At 39.8% G+C, this 644-nt stretch overlaps 1 protein-coding gene across 1 annotated transcript in view; it reads left to right on the forward strand.

Moving 5' to 3' along the window:
- The first annotated feature begins 6 nt into the window (after positions 1-6).
- Positions 7-644, forward strand: part of LOC111470498 (zinc finger protein JAGGED-like) — a 1779-nt gene continuing 1141 nt past the window's right edge. Inside the window, exons 1-3 of the mRNA XM_023116062.1 lie at positions 7-56; positions 136-224; positions 460-591. Coding sequence (XP_022971830.1) covers positions 52-56; positions 136-224; positions 460-591 — 226 coding nt within the window. The 5' untranslated portion in view covers positions 7-51. The remainder of the gene's footprint in view (positions 57-135; positions 225-459; positions 592-644) is intronic.

Consider the following 644-nt stretch of genomic DNA (forward strand, 5'->3'; position numbering starts at 1 on the left):
CACACTCTCTCCTTAATTCTCTATTTCTCTCTGCCTCTCTCTGCCTGTTTTATGATGTAGGTCTTCCCCCACAACAGACCTCTCTCCTTTTCCCTCTCCATCTCTCTAATTCTATCCTGTTTTGTTGGTTTGCAGGAGATCCCAAGGCAGCCCTTTAGACCTCAACAACTTACCAGAAGATTATATCAGAGATCGCAAACAGATTATCGAAGATACCTCTACTGGTAACATAAACCCTATTCCCCACTTTCCTTTTTCCTTTTGTTTGGTGGCAAAAAAGGACCACTTTAAGCAACTTCCCCTACTCTCTCTTTAGCCCAATGATTTGGGATTCTTAATTCCTTTCATGCAAATTAAAGAACCCCTTTTCAACACACTCAATGGGTTTCTTATTTTTAATAGACAGTGAAAAGATTTGAAGAGAAAATAAGGTTGCAACCAATTAATTGGGTTTTGCAGGTCATCGGAAAAAGAAAAGTGGAGGGAAGGAGGGAAATGAGGAGTCCGGAAAGGTGTATGAATGCAGGTTTTGTTCTCTCAAGTTCTGCAAATCCCAGGCTCTTGGTGGCCACATGAACCGCCACCGCCAAGGCAAATTCACTTTTCTTTTCTTTTTTTTTTTTTCTTTTTTTTTTTTTTTTTTT

This window comes from Cucurbita maxima, unplaced genomic scaffold (genome assembly GCF_002738345.1).
Source record: "Cucurbita maxima cultivar Rimu unplaced genomic scaffold, Cmax_1.0 Cma_Scf00045, whole genome shotgun sequence".
Lineage (NCBI taxonomy): Eukaryota > Viridiplantae > Streptophyta > Magnoliopsida > Cucurbitales > Cucurbitaceae > Cucurbita > Cucurbita maxima.